This window comes from Apodemus sylvaticus, chromosome 1, assembly GCF_947179515.1.
Source record: "Apodemus sylvaticus chromosome 1, mApoSyl1.1, whole genome shotgun sequence".
NCBI lineage: Eukaryota > Metazoa > Chordata > Mammalia > Rodentia > Muridae > Apodemus > Apodemus sylvaticus.
Window position 1 is genome coordinate 67188095 of NC_067472.1, and position 18537 is coordinate 67206631.

At 47.1% G+C, this 18537-nt stretch overlaps 1 protein-coding gene across 1 annotated transcript in view; it reads left to right on the forward strand.

Moving 5' to 3' along the window:
• The window catches only part of Tcerg1l (transcription elongation regulator 1 like), a 181838-nt gene that overhangs the window by 113096 nt on the left and 50205 nt on the right, over window positions 1–18537 (forward strand). Inside the window, exons 5-7 of the mRNA XM_052174404.1 lie at window positions 2749–2843; window positions 6844–6932; window positions 17696–17850. Of these exons, the coding sequence (XP_052030364.1) occupies window positions 2749–2843; window positions 6844–6932; window positions 17696–17850 (339 nt within the window). The remainder of the gene's footprint in view (window positions 1–2748; window positions 2844–6843; window positions 6933–17695; window positions 17851–18537) is intronic.

Below are 18537 nucleotides of genomic sequence, written 5' to 3' on the forward strand. Positions count from 1 at the left end.
TCATCTATCTATCCATCCATCTATTCATCCATCCACCATCATTATCTATCTATCTATCTATCTATCTATCTATCTATCTATCTATCTGTCTGTCTGTCTGTCTGTCTGTCTGTCTGTCTGTCTACCTACCTACCTATCTATCTATCTATCTATCTATCTATCTATCTATCTATCTATCTATCTATCTATCTAGTGTATATACGTCTGTGTAGCATTCTCTGTGTATAACATTCTTTGTGTGTAGTAGTCTGTGTTTCTAGAAGTCAGCTTTTACCACTGAGCAGTTTCAAAGGCACAAGCTCTAGATAGTTTGATGCATTCAGCAGCAAGACTGGCATCCTAGTTTACTCTCTTGTGTCTTTGACTAGTCTCTTGGCTAGATTTATTTAGCTGAAGCGAAAGCTGATAGATCGTCCCAAATTGGACCTGTCAGCCTATATCCCTCCCTCCATCTCTTTCCCTCCCTTCCTCCTCCTCCCTCCTTCCCTCCCTCTCTCCTTTCCTTCCTCCTTCCCTCTCTCCCTCCCTTCCTATATCCTCCCTCCCTCATTCCCTATTATGTCAGTACTGGAGATACAGCTCCAGGCCTCACACATGCTGGGCAAAAGCTCTTCTACTGAGTCCCATCCTTCTACCTTCCCAGCCATTCTTGAAATGGATAGGTAGATGGTTTGGCTAGGCCTATGGATGTGTCTTGTTTGTGGCTGTGGCTGGTTATGCTGGAGCTCCATCTGGGTAGCATGTCTGGCTTCTTTGTGAAATTAAGGGGATGAGCTGAAGCACATACAATGATATACAATGACAGGAGAGAACACCAAGACACCAGACTGCATGCTTGGCTTTCTTGCCTACAGCTTGAGCTAATTGTGGCTGCTCCTTCAGATGCAAGTACCAGTCCTCAGTCCTCTAGAGAAAATGTCAGGCAGGACTTATGCAGAGTGAGAGTGGTTTTTTGACAAGGGGCCTCATACTTAGGACATCCCATAGGCACTCACACCCACTCCTTCATGGAGAGAAGCCAGAGATGGAACATCTTTGTTTCTGCCTGGTCCAGATGCTGTGCCTCTGTGCTACAGGGCTACTCTGTCCATAGTCAGAGCTTCCAGGCTGCTCTGTTGGAAGCATAGTTGCTTCATCGAGAGTTCTCCTCCGCACAGCTCGGGGATGGGAATACTCTGAAGCTGCCTGAATCTTCAACCACAGTCTTTAGTGTAGATTCAGTGAACATGATGATAACCTCAAGTCCAGTGTGGGAATCTGATTGGCATGGGCCCAACCACCAGCCAGCACAGAATGGGTGGCAGAGGGTGTTGACAGTGGGCATGGTGTTGTCAGTGTACAAGATATTCCCAGTGGTAGATCAAGAAAGATTTCAGGTAAAAAGTGCTGTGATGGTTCTTCCACTTTCCCTGCCTGACCCATCCTCCAGACTTAGATGTTTTCCGAGAGGAAGCCATTCATTCCCAGGTAACCACTTTCAAATATATATATTTGTACAAGTGTTCACATAAGTACATATTTATGTGGCATACACACACATGCTCACACACACACACACACACACACACAGACACACATGCAGAGAAAGCTATTTCTGCCATCTCCTACCTTCTCTGTGGCCTCCCCAGCAGAGGTTGATGTCAAGAGCTCTGCATCCATCCTGGGAAGCAGAAAAGCCTTAGTGTCGTGTCTCTCAAACCAAGGGAAGCCGGTGCTTGCTTCTCTCATGGTTTTGCTTTCTGTTGGACTGTTATGTGGTTAGGTGGTTTGTTTTCCCTTTCTAGTCTTGATTTTTAAAATAGTCACGAGTCTACTATCTTTTACTGAAAGCATTTGTTATGGTTTTAAGGCATTGAATAGATAAATTTTAGAAAGGAAATTTTAAGCTTCAACTTTATTTTCATTTGGGGCTTGCCAGATCTTTTTTTTTTTTCTCTATTGCTTTGCTCATGCAATTCATGTTCAAATGTCAAGCACTCCAACTCTTATGCATTTGATGATAGGAAGGGATAGCTAGAGATATGGTCACCCTGGAATCCTCTCCACACCTGGCAGGAATAGCCCATATTGGCCATTATGGCCATCAGCTATCAAAGGTTTATTGAGGCTGGCTCTGTGTCCTTCCTGGTGAAGGCCTGGGTCTTCTACCTCCCCAGCCCAAGTACTCTGTCCACACAGCATTGTGAAAGGTAATCTAGACTGTGCTGAGCATAGGCCCAAATGAAGTTTGATGATATGGAGGAAGCTCCCGACTGTACAGGCATAGGAAACACAGGGAAAGCAATGACAGCCCAATTTACACATGGCCCTGGCTTATCACCTCTCCCCATGTGCCGACACACTAGCACAACTGTTCCAGTCCTAGGTGGTTTGTGTTGGGGACACTTGCTATGTACTCATTCTTACTGGGATTCTCCGTCAAAAAGATTATGGGAAAGAGTGGGATAGCCAGCATCTTCAAGGACAGGCTGAAATTAGGGCTGCGGGGAGGCATATACACAGATGCTATGGGTGGTCTTCTGCTAGATTAGGAGAGAGCCCAGGTGAGAGACCCATGTCTCTAAGGCTCAGCATCAGGGTAACATTGTCATCAGACTATAGCTGAAAAGCCAAGACTGCAGAATCTACCTCTGTTCCCTGCAATTTTGGGAATCAATGTTCAAAGTCACTTTTTGAATTTGATTAATTTTTCAAGTCATGATGGACATGACAAATGGAGTACTGATGGCTATTATTTTGGTCCCATAGATAAAGGCAAAGAGCACAGCCGTGCACCCCGTACCCCTGCCCTGATGCTGCGTGCCCCAGAGAGGAAAAGCCTGGTGGGAGACAAAGAGGATAAGGTGAGTGTCATAGAGACACAGTCCCCAGGTTTGGAAGATCTGGGGCTGTGACACTTTTCTCACAAGGGGTTTATAAAATGGCTTTGTCAGTGTGACCTGTACTTTATACCCCGAGGGAGAGCAAATCTCAGGCAGAGTCTGGCAGAACTCCGTGACCTAGTAAAGCTTATGGGTGTGATGCTATGGGAAGGAGCTTGGCTCCCAGCTCAGTTCACTCTGCATTTGATTTTGGAATGAAGAGAAGGCAGTCTCAAAAGACCAATCATGGTATGCACTCACTAATAAGTGGATATTAGCCTGGACAACTGGAATACCCAAAACATAATCCATACATCAAATGAGGTACAAGAAGAACGGAGGAGTGGCCCCTGGTTCGGAAAAACTCAGTGTAGCAGTATAGAGCAAAACCAGAACAGGGAAGTGGGAAGGGGTGGATGAGAGAACAGGGTGAGGGAAGGGGGCTTATGTGACTTTTGGGGAGTGGGGGGGGGGCAGAAAATGGGAAATCACTTTGAAATGTAAATAAAAAATACATTGAATTAAAAAATGCATGAAAAAAAAGAGAAGGTAGGCATGGATCCGGCTTCTGCAGACATGCAGTTCAAAGTTAGGCTTTTATTGTTAAAGAAAGCCCAGAGACATGGGAATTTTCTTTAAATGTTCTAATTTCAGGCCATTCTTTCACACTTTTGTCAAATGGTCTTTTAAGATCAGCCCTGCCTCTGAATAAGCTGAGATTCCCCTGTGTCACTAAACTTGAGAATAACAAATCGCAGGGTGCCTGCACTGACCAGAGTACTGCAGCCTCTGTGTCTCAGACCCTTTCCACATATTATTTTGCTCATATGTTCCTACCTCATACCCTCAGGGATGCTCTGTTCTTCCTGGCCCGCACTCCCCAGTTAGCCTCATTCCAGGACATAATCACCTGGAGGCTCACCTCCCCTTACCCACCTCTAGTATCAGTACTGGATGATGAACACCAATCACAAGTATGTGTTGGTGCAGATTAAAATTCGCCCCAGGGGATGAGTTTTCCAAGAGAGATTAGCACATCGCTGCCAGGATTACATATTAATTACACAGCTAGCCTCGCTGGTGCCATCCGTAAATACTTGCTTGATTACTGGTTTCTGCCAGTCTGATTCACTTTTATTACTTCCTCGTCAAGCAGGAGTTTTACACCGTGATTAGCCATTTTTATCACCAACAGGAAATCATAACCAGCATGTGCCTCATGAAGAAGATCTTGGTAATTAGCTGGAGAGAATCCTAGCAGTGCCAAATTTAGAAGTTGGTACCATCACAAATTACACTCTACCGTATTTACTTGAATAATTTGGTGCTTTGAGGCTGTGTGTTGTGTTCTATTGTTCAATTAACTTCCAAATGAAAACCCCCTCCAGTTTCCCTAATTGGTTTGGCAATATAAACCCTGGTCTTGTGTGTGTGTGTGTGTGTGTGTGTGTGTGTGTATGTGTGTTTGTGTGCACACACAAACATACATACATAAATAAATATATATATATATATATACATATATATGCATACACACATACTTAGTATGTGTGTAACATCAAGCTAATTATTTATCCTTACTTTTTTCCTTACAGGAAACAAAAAGTATCTTTTACTTCCAGAAATTTTTTTTTAAAAATTTTGCAGAAGTTTTGTTATGTTTTTGAATATAAAGGATGGCTGTATAAATTAAAAACCATTTATTAATGCAGGTATCAACCACAAAGAGCAGAGGCTGTGAGAGATGCCAGAAAGCTATGGGATACACATGCCCAGGTGCATCATGGGTACAATGCTTCACTCACCATCTTCTCTGATTTATCTAAGCATTAAACCAGGGCAGGTAATTTTGCGGCCATCTGCTCCCTGTTATGAGGGACTACCTGACCCTCTTGATAACACAGTCAACACAAAGCAGCTTCGTTGCTTATCAAGGAATTCACCGAAGAGCTACACTCAGCAGATTTACCTCTTTTTGAAAAAAAAGATTAAAAATATTAAATTCTGTGTGGGGATATATGCACGTGAGTGTGACCCAGGAAGGCCAGAAAGGATGCTGGATTCCCAGGAGCGGAGGATACAGGTAGTAGTGAGCTGACCACAGTGAGCAAAGGAACTAAACTAAGGTCTTCTGCAAGAAAAGTATATGCTCTTAATGTCTGAGCCATCGCTCCAGTTCCTCTTTAGTCCTCGTGGCCAATGGTTCTCAACATGCGGTCATGATCCTTTTGGGGGTCAAATTTCAGATATCCTGCATATCAAATATTTATGTTACAATTCAAAATCAAAATACTAGCAAAGTTATAGTTATGAAGTAGCAATGAAATAATTTTACGGTTGGGGTTCACCACAGCATGAAGAAAAGGGTCACAGCACTGGGAAGGTTGAGGACCACTGCTCTTGGTCACATAGTAACTCAAGGCCCTTTATCACTACTTTAGAAATTTGTGCCTAGGGTGTCCATCAATCATTGTATTCCTATCCCCATGCTCAGAAAAGTGACAAGGAAAACAAGCTGTGGCTGCCACATTGTCTTAAGCTTTGGCCCCTGGGTGCCAGGCATTGGTGCCACTGCTGCCTCTCCCACACTGACCTCTTATTGGGTGTTCTTGCCACTGGGTTGAATATTAACTTCATGTAGATTTGGTTGGACACATGGTCAGTCATTGTTTCCCATACATGACTTAAAATTCACTGGCATTATTGCTAATAAACTCAGGTTCTAAAATGTCAAGGTGATATTCAATTTTGTAACCCTCAGTTTAGAATAAGTTGTCATTTGAAACAATCCACCTGCCTTTTAATCTCCCCTGAATTTCCAGATAGAGAGGCCATAATCTTTGTTGTGGTCTGAGTTTTGAGATAGAAGCCATACAAATTTCTGGGGGGGGGGGGGGTTGGGGGTAGTTTTAAAAGGTCCCTATCCCTAGAATTTATACTTTCTAAATTCCTTTCTTTCCTAGAACCATGGCAACATTGTATTACTGCGTGTGAACTTTTGAAGAACCTCCCCTCTTGATATTGCTTTTCCATGGTGGGAATTAGGCTTTACCCCATTGTTGATCCAAGAATCCATGACTGTCTTAAGTAGGACAGCTAAGTACAAGTACGGCAGCCTAACCCTGGCTTTGGGTCCCTATTGGACTTGTCATCATCATCCAAAGTTTGTAATTTCCAATAAGACTTGCCTTTCCTGCCCCAGTTCTATCTGAGAACACAGAGAAAGGCATGTTTGCTGCTGTTTTGAACTGGAGAGAATGACTTTTTTTTTGTTTGTTTGTTTTTTCTAGGAGAAACAAAATTCCAACAGCTCTTAAATTGGGAGCAAAAAAAGGGGCACTTTACAAACCTAGCTGAGCATGAGAATCACATATACCTTGGAGAAAAAAAAAGATCCCTTGGGTACTGTCTGAGCAGTATGATCCAGAGAAGTAGGGAATACCCCAGTCTCCAGAGAGTCCAAACCTGTGTAGGACTCTGTTCTCCCTTAAGGATGGCAGCTCAAACCTGGTGTGGTGGCCAACAATGGGAAGGTTATTACTCAAGAGGCTAAGACATGAGTCTCAACATGGAGGTTCCCTGTCACTGTACATGGAGATTTCATGTCACAGCAAGTGACTCCAGCCCATGAATCCTGGATATGAGCTCAGTGATATTTTTCTACCCCTTCCCCGTACCCCAGAACTGAAGCACTCTCATGACTCCCTCTTGACTCTGGATCTGAGAGCAGAAAAATGGGGACCCTAGTTGCTGCTTCTTGCAGATCACTCTGCCTGTGTGCTCATAGTGTAGACCATTGTCGATTTAAGCCTTCTAGTGATTGCTCAATCTAAGAGCCTCCTCTCTGGGATGTAGTCATTGCTGGAGACAGCTGAGTCTGCCGGGGACTTGGTTACTTTTCACTTTTTTTTTTACTGGAACCGATACAGTGTTCAGAATGAAAACAATCACAATCATCTCTCATCTTCTCTTTCATTTAAAGGCGCCTCCACCCATATTGGTAAGAGGGGAGGATACTGCAGCTAAAGGCAATAAACCGGTGGCCTCCACGCCTGTGCCTGGATCCCCCTGGTAAGACACCCCTAAAGCCAAAAGCTATAAAACGTAGCTTCATGTTGTCCCAGAATCTGCTTAATGTCATCAGAGAGAAAGTGCATACTGCTTGGGTGCAGTATGCTTAAAAAACACAATCTGCACCCCAGGGCAGGTATAATTCTCCACTTTTGTCACATCTATAGGAAGGGAAATGGAACTTAAACGATGAGTTCCTCCGTCCTGGTGTATTTGTATGTATTAAAACAGCAACGCTGTTGCATATAGATCAGCAAGAGTCTGCAGCTCGAGGTAAATGTAGCATGCCACGAGCTGCTAAGGATTTTCTACCTCTCCTGTGAGAAGGAGCATCGGGAAGTAACTGTTAATTAAAGTCGCGTCTTGTTCTCTCCGGCTGCCATGAGGGGATTCCTGATCTCCGAGTATGCCTTACTCCAAAGCACCTTCCACGAGGGAGCCACAGTCTTTGGTTTTTAAAAGTGCCCTTTTCTAATGGAGTAATTTGGAACCAGGATAAAAAGGTTATTATAGTAAAAATTAGTTTTAAAACCCGACAATTGGAGTGCAATATACAGCTTGGAGGAAATGTTCAATCCAACCAAGAGAAATAGCAATGATGGCATTAGGGTAACGTGCCCTCCAGGAACAGCAGTGGGGGTATCAGGGTAATGTACCCTCTGGGAGCTGCAATGGGGGTATCAGGATAATGTGCCCTCTGGGAGCTGCAATGGGGGTATTAGGGTAATGTGCCCTCTGGGAGCTGCAATGAAGTCATCAGGATGCAACTCTAAGCTCTAAGAATAACAATGCTATGTCTAAAAGAGTGACTTACTCATTGTCTCAGGGCCTTGCATTAACCATGCAGAGCTTATTGAACCCATGCTCATGTGCTGGCTATCTGCCCTACTTAGAGAAAGAGTGTCCATTCCCTGTATGCAGGGTAATGTCCATATTGTAGCATTAGTCACCTCCTGTTCCTCACCTCCACCTCTGCCTCTGGGCACTGCTTCCCCAAGCCCATGGTCCCCAATGCTTTGAGAGTCTCTTGTTTAATTCTGACTCTAGATACTAGACTATGAGTTGACATCAAACTTCTGGGCTAAAGGCTTAGTCCCAGGAGGCCACTTCATAAAGATGCTAGCCTGCAGGCAGCCTCAGCGGGCTACCCACACTCTGTATAGCTGGCTATAAAGACTGGGCCTCCCACCGCCTCCCCTTGATTTTGGTGATAATTCTCTAGAGTGACTCACAGGACTCAGAAAAGTACTTAACTGTGATTAGCTATGATTGCAGTTTTATTATAAAGGATATGACTCAGGAACTATGAGATGGAAGAGAAACATGCCCTGGGGATGGGGCATGGCTTAATACTTCTACAACCTGGTAACTGAACATATTTTCATACCCGGAAGATCTCCAGCTTCTTATCTCATTTCAGTGGCAGGGTCCCTGTGGAAACATATTTGGATGTGTCCTTGGCCAAGCAACTTAACTCAGTCCTATCTCCCTAGAAGGTTACGGTAGAGCTGCAAGCTCTTGTAATGAGATACCATGATCTATGTAGACAAGTCCCCATCCTGAACATACTGGGAAGAAATAAGGTGTTGTATAAGAGGGGTAAAGCATACCCTTGTCTATTCAGTAGGTCCCAGTAATCTTAGCAGATTCCTGTGCTGGGCCCAGAGTGAGCAGGAATCTGTGTGTGGAAACATCCACTTGTCATACCTCATGCCATAGCTTCCACGGAGCTTCCCTCGAGAGTATGTACCTGTAGATGTGACCTTGAACACTAGATCCTAATGGGAAATGGGCCTGGCTGATTCAGGCTCATGGACTGTAGATTTCCCATTCCCTGTGTGAGGACCTTGGCCTCCCAATTGTTAAGTCAGAATGTAAGCCTTCTTGTCTTGAGTATCAGGAGTCCCTTGAGTATCATATGAGTATGATATAAATGAATCTCATTCTTACTAGAGGAGGTGTTTGGGAATCACAGAGTGAGAACTTGTTCCCTGTGGAATGAAACATTCTCTCCCAGGAAAAGGACCACATGACACTGTTGTAGGCTTCTGAGAATGGAGACAAGTTCATGATTCTTCTAGAAGATGGAATGAATGAGTGGCTTTCTGGGGTGACCAGGAGCAGTGCTGTGAGACTGAGCTGTAGTTGCAGCTGGAGAGGGTTCAGACCTGAAGGGAGGGACAGAACCACAGAGGCCCCACGGAGTATACAAAATCCTTGATGTCCTGTTTCCTCAGGGTGTTGGAGGGATACTCCTCTCTGACTGACAAGCTGATAGTAGCAGGGACTCTGCAGAAGAGCCTGTCTGGGCAGGCTTCATATCATAGGAGAAGCACTAAACCCCTACAGATGGATAGAAGGGCTCCATTCCATGAACCAATCAGAACTGGGCCTCCTTACTGGGACCTGTGAGGTATTATAGCGGGTGAAGAGGGTGCTACTGCTTCCCTTTTATCCTGTTCTTTGTGCGTTCCTAACTTCCCCTCTGCTTACACTGCAGTTCCTTGCCCTGTAGAGTGGCTTTTTAGCTAAGCATGTGTGTCTTGGAAGATCTCACCATACCTGAGAGGGGATTCGTACTTGCTTTGACAAAGAGAGGGAATAGGATTCTCCATTGAGAATAACAGCTTTCGGTTCTCACTTCATCTGCTAATGTGGTTGAGAGGGACTTTGTAGGTACCTGGAATGACAGCCTCATTATGCCTGGCATCACATGTGTGGAGTCCTAGAGGCCAGACTTTTCCTGACAGCACCGTCTGCTCAAGGATGGAGCTTCTCCACCTGGGGAGCCATGGCTGTCTTCCCCAGGATCAGAGTTCCTCCACATGTGACCATCTGTTCCAGAGACGAAGCTACTCCATACGAAGAGCCTTGACAACCCATCTCCATTATCTCAAGTCATTGTTGCCGTCACAATGACACTGAAACCCTGGAGCTCACCAGTGTCTGGTTGTCCTTGGTCAGCCAGGTACTCTGGGAATCCCAGGAGGTGCAGGAGCAATAATCCATCTCCTTTACCCATCTCTGCTCACACGTACCATCTGCAACAGTGGTATAATAGCACCCTCACTCAGAAAGTACTGGACACCTTAAACTAACTGCTAACAAGCAACTCCATTCAAGTCAGAGTACAGAAGCTTCTTGATAGACATGGGCAGGGCCAGGACAGTTGCAGCCTGGGGGTGAGGATGCCCCATTCCCAGCTTCTGTAGGTGTAGATGCACATCACTACCCAAACCCAGGGAGCTCTGGGAGCTCTGTCTCAGCAATGGAGGTTTAGACCATGGCCAGCCTGACAGCATTTCCTGGAGGTAATGCTCATTTGGATAGGGGCAGGCCATGGCTTTCTGTTAGCTCCTCAAGGCATTGGTCCTTCTGTGCTCTAAGGCCCAGAAGTTTCTGTGCCCAATGGTGAAGTGGGACAAAGGCCAAGGTCCTGTACCTGGGGTCAGGGCACAGCAGAGTCTCTGGAAGGAGACACTTTAGCAGAAGAACAGAATCTTAGAACAGAACTCCTCGAGGATTTCATATGGGTAGAGCGGACGGGGCTGCAAGAGGCATCACCCCGAGCCTCAGAGCTGCCCAGGAAACTGGAACTGGAGCAAGGAGGAAGTTGAAAAGTATAAGCCAACCTGTTGGTGTTTTTATTCTGTCTGCATACTTTAGCAAACTGAACTGAGAAGCATGTTGGATAGGACATCCAGTAAACAAGACTTCGAGTCCCAAGCACACAGGTGTAGACTATTAGGCAGACTGAAGGTTAAAACTGTTCCTTGTTTATGTCCACCCTGTCCAATATACCTGGCAGACTGCTTAGGCTGAAGAAATGGCTTTAAAAGCACGAGAGGGAAATGGGGGACCCTTGTCTGCTCACAGGGACTCTAAGAGCTAAGTAAGCCGAAGCTGACCTGGAGCACCCCTGAGGCATCCCTAACCACAGAGGAGCCTCTCCTATAGTCTACTTACCAAGATGTCCAGGCAGATAGCCTCTTCAGGCACACTAGTGTAACCTTAGAAACACAAAGTCAATGGCCGAATAAGAGAGAATCCAGAGCTCTGTGCATTCTCTGTTCAGGGTGGGTGCCAGTTCAACTGTTAAAGGTATTTCCGGGTTCCAGAATAACGTCTTCAGCCAATTCATTACAAAAGGACACAGAGCTTAGCTCTGTTGGGTGGTTTGAAGAGACCCAGATTCCGGACAGAGTTTTTAAGACATTGAGGAGGGAAGTGTGTGTACCCACTTCCACACAAAGTGAGGCGTTCCCTATGAGAACACCGAACATGTACCTCTGAGATGGTTTCCTGCTCAGCACTGAAATGCTTTTCTTGCAGTTATTGATGACACGGGGACATTTCAAAGGTAATGGCTAAACAAAGTGTAAAATCCATGAGGCTTTGGCTCAAAGGGCAATAAATGTCAGCATCAATGATTAATTAGCATCTGAGAGTCATTTTAGAGATTATGGATTTATAAATAATTAGCTATTTTCATGAAATTTAAACGATGTGTACTAAACAATTCACATCAGTTCACTTCTCTAAGAAAGTCCAGATTGATGCAGTGCAAGCTTGGTCAGCGACTTACCAACAAAGTTCTCTGTGAGTGCTGCAGAAAGAGAGAGAAGTGTCCTGTCAGGAGTCGGGGGATATGGTGCTATCACAGGCACCGCCTCCTACAAAAGCCAGTTCTCTCATACTTCTTTCTAGTCCTAAGATGCAGATACAGTTAAAGGAACATGCTGATGTCACGAGTCTGGTGCCTCTTGTCCCACTGAGAGGCTAATGGTGTGCAGGCCATGTTGGTTAAGAGACATGTTTGGGTAAAACCTTTCCAGGTATGGCTCCTAAAGTGATTTTTCAAACAGCTGGGTCCCTGTCATTGACATTCTCTGTCCCTGGTTTCATGTTAATAGCATGGCTTTTATTCTGACATTAAATATTTGATATTTTAAGACTGTCCTAACTATCCATTAATTGCATACAGCTTTGAAAAATAGAATCTCTGGATGTGTAGCACTGCAAGTGTCGCATTTATTTGACTTTAAAAGAATCTGCATAAAAGCATGTTCTTGGTTGAAGTTGGCAGAACTGCTTCAGAGAGAGAGAGAGAGGGGAGTAACTCCCCAGGCGTGACGAATATGGATGTTTGACTGGAGACGGAGGTGATTAGGAATCACAGTTATTAAGGGAGAAGCAGGCTGGGCCACATCAGTGCAGTGTCAATTTCAGATGTGACATGTGATCACGCTCAGCTGCGAGCAAGCATCACTCTTCTTTGAGTACATACTGCTGAAGGGAAACCAAATGTCACTTTGTCCCCTTTGCATAATTGAGCCTTTTATTATGTCAGAGAAGGGACAGGTAAGGTGTTACTGCTGGGGAGGGGAGCTGAATGCTGAATTAAATGTCAAAGTACTTAGTTATGGCAGGTGGAAGAGGAAGCGGGAGGAAGCTACCACTTAGACCCAGGCTGGAGAGGCCTCTGGAGGGTGCCTCCTGGGTGGGTGAGGGAAGGAGGGAGTAGCTCCAAGCTCTGGCTGCTTTTTATCAGTCTCCATGAAGGTATACTTGAGTCCTGAGGCGGTGCTAAGCCTGAAGGATCTTCTGTGGCTCCTTACCTGTGATTTTAACTATCTTAGACTAAGGAGGTCGAAGGTCACAGTGATGTTTTAAAAAAAAAATACAAGCCCCTGTAGTTTGTGAAAAGCTGGGATCCTGGTTGACAAGGGCAAAGAAGGGTGGTTTCATGCCCTCACATGATAGATCCTTTAGACAGCCTGGACCCCTGCCAGGTTGCTTTAAGAAACCAGGTAAGCCAACCAGACTTGAACCCATGTCCCAAAAGACTGGATGTGGAGTGGCAGGAGCTGCTGATTGGCCACTCACAGAATGAGGAAAGATGGGTCTATGAAACAGCTGAAGAGAGCTAGCTGCAACATTGTCAAAGGCATGCAAAGGAGCAAAAAGCACCAGCCCTAGGTACACAGAGCAGGAGCCCAGGTTGGGCACACCTTGAGGAGCCATTCCTGTAGCCTCTCTGGGTGCCACAGTGAGAGAGCACAAGAAGGACAGGCAGGGGTTTGTCAGCACTTCCACAGCCCCCTCTCCCCGCCCCTGCCTGCTCTCACCTCAGAAAGGAAGTAGCAGAGGCAGCAGCAAGGGAAGGGTGCCAAGGCTTTGACTTCAGGGACTGGGCCTCAGTTCCCTGAGATACCTCTCTAGACCCCTGAGAAGCTTCCCTCTGGAGTGCCTCAGTATGGGGGGTTGGGGGTTGGGTGGGAGGGTGAGGGGATGGGGGGGTGGGAGGGTAGGGGTGTGGTGGTGTGGGGGGTGGGGGGAACGTAACAGTCATGTTATAACACTATATACATTCTCAAGCTCAGTGCTGCTGGCACTCACCTGTCAGCTGCTGGTTGTCTCTGTCCTGAATGTAGGATACAATGTCTCTCCTCCCTATGAACTCGCTCTGAAAAATATTGGGGTGTGGGGGAGGCATGGCCAAAGCAGTTGGGTTGGAAAGCACGTTTCTCTCACCTTGGTCATCAGACTTCACAAGGCTAATGGCCCTTTTCTTCCCCTGTAACTGGGCCACAGAGGCCCCACAGCCCTGTCCACCTCAGTCCCTTGTAGAAGCAAAGCCTCAGATAGCAAAGGGGACAGGGGAGCCGTTTAATCCACTGATGGCATACCAGATACAGAAAGGATGCCTTGCCCTGGACAGAGCATGCGGAACTGAGTTGGTAGAGCAAGAAACCACTGTGTTCGTCCTGGGTTTATGGAGGCAGCAGGCCAGACTTGACTTACCATTCCAGTGGGCTGAACGGCAGTCGTTCCCGACACCTCAGGACTTGCTGTTCAAAGGGCGACTTTATGACTAAAAACTGAAGGACTTTGAGGTTAGGTGGGGACTTTCGGCAGCAGGACGATGAAGGGGCTTAAAGGGGCGAGTATAGGGGGTTAGGTGAGTGTGGCTAGGCGGCGTGGGGGAAGGTGTCCAGGTGGGCCCTTGCCTGGGCACCTCTGCCCCTGAGGGACCACACACACACAGACATGGTATAGAAGAATAGGGGATGGGAGTTAGTGGGAGAGAGAGAGAGAGAGAGAGAGAGAGAGAGAGAAAGAGAGAGAGTGGAGGGAGAGTGGAGGCCGGCCATGACCACGTGGGGGGGGGGAGAGCCCCAGGGGCAGAGAGGTGAGAGAGTGTGGGAGAGTGGAAAGCAAAGAGAGAGAGGAGGGGCAAGTAGCCCCTCTTATAGTGGGCCAGATCTCTGGGGCGGGGCATACCTGGCTATTGCCAGGTAGGTGTGGGCTGGAGCTTAGACAAAACCCCAACAAAAACCCTTTTCTAGAACAAATCGACCACCACCAGATCTCTACACACGGGGCTTCTCAGTGTAGGGATCCTGTATCAGACTTAAATAACTCCAGTGTGCTAATTACATCCGCCGGGATCTAGGGACATTTTGAGAGAAGAGAGATATGGCTGTCATCCAGGAATTATGTGGCATGATTAGAGAAGGGGAGCTATCCATGTACTTAAACTGGGCATAAAATGAAACATAAAATTAATTTTGCATGTCATAGCCAGCTCCGTCTAGTTGAAACCAACCGGAACAAGTGGACGGGCAGGTTTCCTCTTGGGAACCCCATCTATTTACCTGTCGCCTGCTCCGCAGCTCAATTCCACATGCTTCCCCTGGGCACGGGAATGGGTTCCTCGAAGCCTGGATATAAATGTGTACTGCATTAATTGTCACCACCCCCACCAGACGCTAATGTGCCATTAAGTTTCTAATTAGCTCCATTCCTCCCTGGCTTTAGAAGTTCGGTGGTGGCAGGGTGGGAAGCAGGAGATGTTTCCTCCACCTTGAAGCCTTGAAGAGCCAGCTCTTCCTAGGGTGGGATGCACCTGTGTGCCGCAAATGCTGCAGCCACTGCCTCCCACAGAACACTGAATGTGCCACAAAGATGCCTCTTTGTGAAAATGAGGCCTGGGGCAATTTGGCCAAATAAATATCAAATTTGAGATGTGAAATCTTGTTTCTTTAGTGAATGAGAGAGTTTGGGATGTGGAGGGGAGACACCTGAGAACCCAGAGACCCTATCTGAGCCTCCCAGCAGAAAGACTGTGAGGTACAAGTCCTCAAGGAGCCTTCTACCTTTGACTTCAGGAAAAGGACCATAGCTGCAGAAGGCTATGAGCCAGGCCCCCTTGCATTGCTCTGGCCGGTGGTGAGATCCAGCGGCCCCTTCCAGAGATCATTCTAACCTGTTCTTTGCTCCCTCCTCTGGAGACCATGTGGCCAGCAGCCCTCTCCTCTATTCAGCCTAAAGTCTAGAGAGTCTACAGTATGGCAGGCACCCCTAGTCCTTCACCACACAGCTTCCTGGACCACCTACATAGGTCCACCTGCCTCGATGCATCTGTCTATACCCAGCTCTGGAAGCAACCTGTCCCAGCCAGATGCCCACCTTTTCCAGTTCTATTGACTTGCTTTGAGCCAAGTTTCCAGGTGACAGGAGACCTCTCTGTGGCAGCTCAGGGTCCGCTGCCGACAGCCTAACACTATTCATCTCCAGCACTATGGGACAGGACACCTGTTCATCTCAGCTCAGAGACAAAGGTTTACTCGTCTGGTTTCAGCTTCTCAACTTCTAGGCCTCTCCTGCCCAAGCCCCAAGCTGTCTGACCAGAGTTCTACCAGAACTCAGTGTGTGACCCTCAGCCTTCTGGACAGCTAGGGCCTTTCCACAGACCACCTGCAGAGATCCATCTGTCCCACATTAGGAGAGTCTGCTGGAGCCCTGATAGGAGACTGGGATTAGCTGAGGCTACTGAGGGTCCTTCCCTCCCCACCACCTTGATCTCCATCCCTAAAGGTTGACCTGCAACTGTCTTTGTGCCTCCTCCCATGGGTACCCTGCCCCTTCTCTCAAGTCCTGTTTCTCAGTAATTCTCATGCAAATACCAAGACCTAGTGGCATTAATTTAATTAATTTGAGCCAGTACCTCCTCAGAGCAGCAAATGGTAATTGGCCAGACACTTCTCTGTGAGCTTTTCTCATCATCAGTCTGTGGCAGGCCCTACTGGGAAAATCTGGACCTTGGACCTGAGAACCTGGCAGCAGGTGTTGGGTGGACAAGGGCCCACTTAGGCTGTCGCCATCTCAGCTGCTACCACCAAAGTCTCCTGGAAGCTTATCCCTCCCCCACCATTGGGATCATCTTGAGTGGGGCTCCCCAGACACAGTGCATGAGACACAGGTGTAACTGCTACTTGTTACCTAAGGGATCTCCAAGGAAGGAGAAGAAAGAGACCAGGGTCTCAGAGGACATGTGGAGCCCAGCTGTGTCCTGGACCATGAACTGTCCCCCTTTCAACCCTCTTCAGACAATGAAGGGCTTCAGAAAGCCAAACCAGAACATGCAGATTCCTGTGCATCCCACCCAGTAAAATAAGTCTGTAGGAAGGCCATGACAGTGACCATGGTTAGAGAGTCCTGGAACCAGCTTAAGAGTAAGAACTAGAAGTTAGATATGCAGCTATTCTCTTCTAGAAGGGAATAGCTTAATAAATGGGTCCATGGTAGGACTCATTGGAAGGTCCCTGTGTCCCTCAACCGTTGCAAACAGAAAGGCTAAGCTCATACTACATACAGGTCTCCAAGGCCATATCTCAGACCAGGGACCTCTCCAGAGTCAGTTGCTCAGCTCTAGGTAGGAGCACAAGGCTAAAGCATGATGTCACCTCCCAAGTGCCTATGGAACCATGGGATACATTAACCTCCTGTGAGGATGATGTCCCCTGCCTGACTCAGCACAGCTCATGGAACAATGCTAACTGGCCTCAACATGGAGTGGATTTCTCTATGCAAACACCTATGCTAGTCTTCTTGGATGATCGGTGAGCAAGACATTGAGGGATCTGCAGTGTCTCACTGATGGCCAGTTGTCGTCTCTTGGATGAGTTTTGTGTGCATAGCCTATTCCTCCCTTTCTTGTAGCACAGATAAGCATGGAGAAGAGTCAGGGGTCTCTTGGAGACTACTATGATAGGATAAGGCCAGGGAGGAGTGCATTACCCAGGGTAAGTTTTAAGGGATGCCTGGCTATAAAATGGACTTAGTCACACTCACTGCAGCATCCTAAGAACAGGAGACAGACAGCGACCAACCTTGAGTTTCTGTGCCTATCCCTGTTTCTCATTCTCTCAAAGTATTTCAAAACAATAAACCATTCCTTCCTTACACTTTAGGTATCCATATCTGAAAGTAAGAGGCCCTTATGAAAGTGATCAGGACACCAGGGCTCAGGTGCTGGGTCAGGTGGTCCATGTATCATCTCTGCTGCATGGTGCTCCTCGATGGGTGTGTAGGGTGGAACGGGGAAGGGAGTGAAATAGTCACCTGGGGACCCAGGTGCCTAGGTCTGAGGTAAAATGTCTGAGGTAACACTAAACTAAGTCAGGCATGGTACTGAGCTGGGGAGGTCCTGGCTTTCTGTGGCCTTGTGAAGTTTCCTAGCTTCCCAGAACCTCGTTTGGAATCCTTGCTGGTAAAAGGGGATGGGAGCCAAACTTGCCAACCAAATGAGAGTGTATGAAGAAGCACAGAGCATTTACAAGGAAAGGCTCTGCCATCATTATCCGATGCCCCCCAGAACGTCTTCACAGTCCAGAAGGGCGTGCTGAGAGAAGGCTATTGCTGTTGCTCTTCACCATGTGTCTCTGCAAGTGACTAAGACAGGTTTTCAACTTTCACAGGTGTGTGGTCTGGACGGGTGATGACCGGGTTTTCTTCTTCAACCCGACCATGCAGCTGTCAGTCTGGGAGAAGCCAGTGGACCTGCAGAACCGTGGGGACCTCAAGAGAATCATCGAGGACCCACCCCACAAACGCAAGCTGGAGATCTCAGCAAGTAATTAGGAGGGGACGCGGGGCTGCTGCGGAAGGGCTGCACTATGTCTGGGGGCAGGAGCCAGAGCTGCTGTGAGGTAGTTCTGATGGAGTCATGTCCAGGACTGCAGACTCACAAATTAAGTTTTCGTGACACTTCCCACTGAAAGCTTGACCCTTTCAAGTGGTGGGCTTGGGCTTCTCATTGCATCCTATGAGGTCATTAGTGCAGGGACAGTGCCGATGGCCACTAGCTGTCCTTTGGCTTTCTGCTCTGGAGAGCAGACGTGGACAAATGAAAGTGTTTCCTTCAACTCCACGGCTCACTCTAGCTCCTGATAGTGGAGGTCAATGTTAGGTATTAATGGAGGCCCACATGTGGGGGTGGGGCAAGCAGCCTTCTGTCCTATAGAAGGGGCTGATAGGCAAGGAAGCAGCTGTTTCTGACTAGCCTTGTGAGTCCTGTCTCACCAAGAGTGGGAGAAAAGCACCCAGTGAAAGGCTCCTTTTCAAGAAAGCAGATACATGTTTTATGAGTGACATATGTGAAACTCTGACTCCCCAAGCCCATGGACTAAAACAGCATCATTCCAGAGGGGTGCTAGGGATTGAACATGTCTTCCACATGCTAAACAAGCATTGTACTGACTGCTGAGCTGTAGCCCAGACCTCCTTTTTCTTGTTATTTGTATACAGGGTCTCATTAAGT